General features: G+C 43.6%; 1 protein-coding gene across 3 annotated transcripts in view; it reads left to right on the top strand.

Annotated features, from left to right (window-relative positions):
* Nucleotides 1–679: 679 nt before the first annotated feature.
* The window catches only part of pfkpb (phosphofructokinase, platelet b), a 55,171-nt gene continuing 53,297 nt past the window's right edge, over nt 680–2,553 (top strand). For all 3 annotated transcript variants that reach the window (XM_080033560.1, XM_080033559.1, XM_080033562.1), the window contains exon 1: nt 680–891. In XM_080033560.1, the coding sequence (XP_079889686.1) occupies nt 783–891 (109 nt within the window). In that variant the 5' untranslated portion in view covers nt 680–782. The remainder of the gene's footprint in view (nt 892–2,553) is intronic.

Here is a 2,553-nt window from a genome sequence, read left to right as displayed (position 1 = left end):
GATTCACTGCTGAGGCTGAGACGCTCGAGATCGTGAGAGACTGAGAAGGATAGTCAAAATGTGAAGAGGTCTCACTCTGGAGCATAAACTGAGCTGGATAAAAAGTGTAACAATAATATATATTCAGTTAATAAAAACTAAAAATATGCTATTTAATAATGTGTAGGCTATATTATTATTCCAACGAAACCATCTGTTTATCGCCACAAACTAAAAGTGCTAATGCATGTATAAGTCGTTTTTAATAAGGCTTAACCTAGTAAATAATTGAGTGATTAATCTTACCTGTTATATGATCTTTATCGAGCCGCGTGTGTATGTGTGTGTGTGTGTGTGTAGCCTCGTTTGAGATGTCGCCGTCTTGCTAAGACCTGCGCAATTATGACGCTCGGCTTGCTGAGCGCACAGCATTTTTGCAGCATTTTTGTTGTGCGCTCAGGAAGACGCGCGTCATAGTTGCGCAGGTCTGAGCAAGACGGCTCCAAGTCGAAAGAGGCTTGTGTGTGTGTCTGTCTGTCTGTGTGTGTGTGTGTGCGTGTGTGTGTCTGTTCTCTCACGTGTGTGTGCGTGCGTGTGTGTGCGTGTCTGTCTGTGCGTGTGCATCAGAAGGGGCGGTACCCAGCACCACTGCGGTCCAACTACTTACAGTCTGTCTCTCTCTCCTCTCTCATACTCTCACTGTTCCTTAGCGCTGCGGGCCCAGTCCACAGAATTGTACATTTTGTTTCAATCGGTTTATTAAGTAGTTGCCGTGGTGACAGCTATCCCAGGCCTTTTTAAACATGGCGGGAGTTGTGGTACCAAAGCGGCAGGATACTAAGAAATTCTTTGAGAACCTTTCCGGGGCTGGGAAATCCATCGCAGTCCTGACAAGCGGAGGAGATGCACAAGGTAAAAAAAGTTGGTTCCATTATCGGACACATCCGCTGTCTATCCAAGTCTATGACAGTTTATAACTACACAGCGCGTTGCATTATGCTAAAATATCTGTAGAATATTCCACTTTAACAATAGGATACATAGGCCTACATGTCTAAACGTGTCGGATATATGCCCACAAACTAGTTCCATTATCGGACACACATCCGCTGTCTGTTTAAGGCTCGGGCGATTTAGCATAAAAGTTTAATACACTGTTGCTTTAGGCTAAAATATGTGGCGCATTTGACATTGTTAAATTGATATTTGGGGGATATATGCCCAAGGTAACACAGTAGATCCATTATCGGACACACATCCGCTGCATATTCAGGTCTATGACTATTCAGTAGCCGAGCAGTTTATCACACTGGTGCTTTAGGACAAGTTCCCATGGTTACAAGGATTTTTTTTGGGCGATTATTGAATAGTCTGCATCCTTATATAAGTGGATTTTGACTGTGTCCGATAATAGGGATAGGCTGGCTAACACACTAACTACTTTCCAATATCGGAAACGCGCCGGCTGCTTCCTATTCAAGTCTGTGACTGTGTTGTAGCCTATTAGGCCAGTAGTTTAAATACAGTGGTTCTGGGTGCTAGGATTTATGCACTTTTTTAATAATACATGTTTGAACGGGTCCGATAATATGTTTGAATTCATGTTTGAACGGGTCCGAGAGATATAGGCCTATTGGCGAGCTGCAGCGTGACAGATAAAACGTCTCGTTACTAGTTACTATTACGTCACAGTTACTAGTGGAGCGAGTCAATGAAGGCGCGGTTATGAAGATGATAGAGACCTAGATTTTAAGTGTGTAAAAGAGGGAAAAGTTGGGTTTATTTGAATAGTTTTCAACGCATTTTAATACAGGCTATTGTTTGATTGTGCTGCCCACGAAGGAGTGTCTTTATGGTGCATGTTTATTGAATCCGAACGGCCGGTTATGCAACAGTTGACGGCGACGCTCCCATTCATTCACACATCCATAACCTAGGCCTGCTGTCACCTGTCACACATTTTTTTTAGAATAGGCCTATTTCATCACGCACATAGACCGTATGTAGGTTATGGAAAGCTGTTTTATAACGTGTAAAAGAAAACCTGATATAGCCTAGAGATAAAGAGTCCCGTTTTGATCAAAGTCTATCTGATATCAACACGTGATCGCGAGGATTAGCCTAAATATTTAAACAGCCATCTCGGTTTACGTTGAGGAAGTTATTTTATTATCTGGAATCCTGCACCAAAGCATGGATACAAAGTAACGCCTATGGGATGACTGTGCATGCATGTAGGGGTGGCGCATCGTGTGTGTGTGTGTGTGTGTGTGTGTGTGTGTGTGTGTGGGTGGGTGTGTGTGTGTGTCTGTGTGTGTGTGTGTGTGTCTGTGTCTGTGTGTGTGTGAGAGAGAGTGTGAGAGAGAGAGAGAGATTGATTGAGAGTATTTAGATGTTACAGTGTGTGTCTGCGCTTGTGTCATTATTGCGGTATTCATGACGGCATTTGTGTGTGTGTGTGTGTGTGTGTGTGTGTGTGTGTGTGTGTGTGTGCGTGCGTGCGTGCGTGCGTGCATCTGCGTCCCTTTGCACCACATGGACACAGGATTGAATCATAGACAAAGATGAGTCACT

This window comes from Ammodytes marinus (assembly GCF_949987685.1).
Source record: "Ammodytes marinus genome assembly, chromosome: 9".
Classification (NCBI taxonomy): domain Eukaryota; kingdom Metazoa; phylum Chordata; class Actinopteri; order Uranoscopiformes; family Ammodytidae; genus Ammodytes; species Ammodytes marinus.
This window is presented reverse-complemented; position numbering and strand designations above follow the sequence as displayed.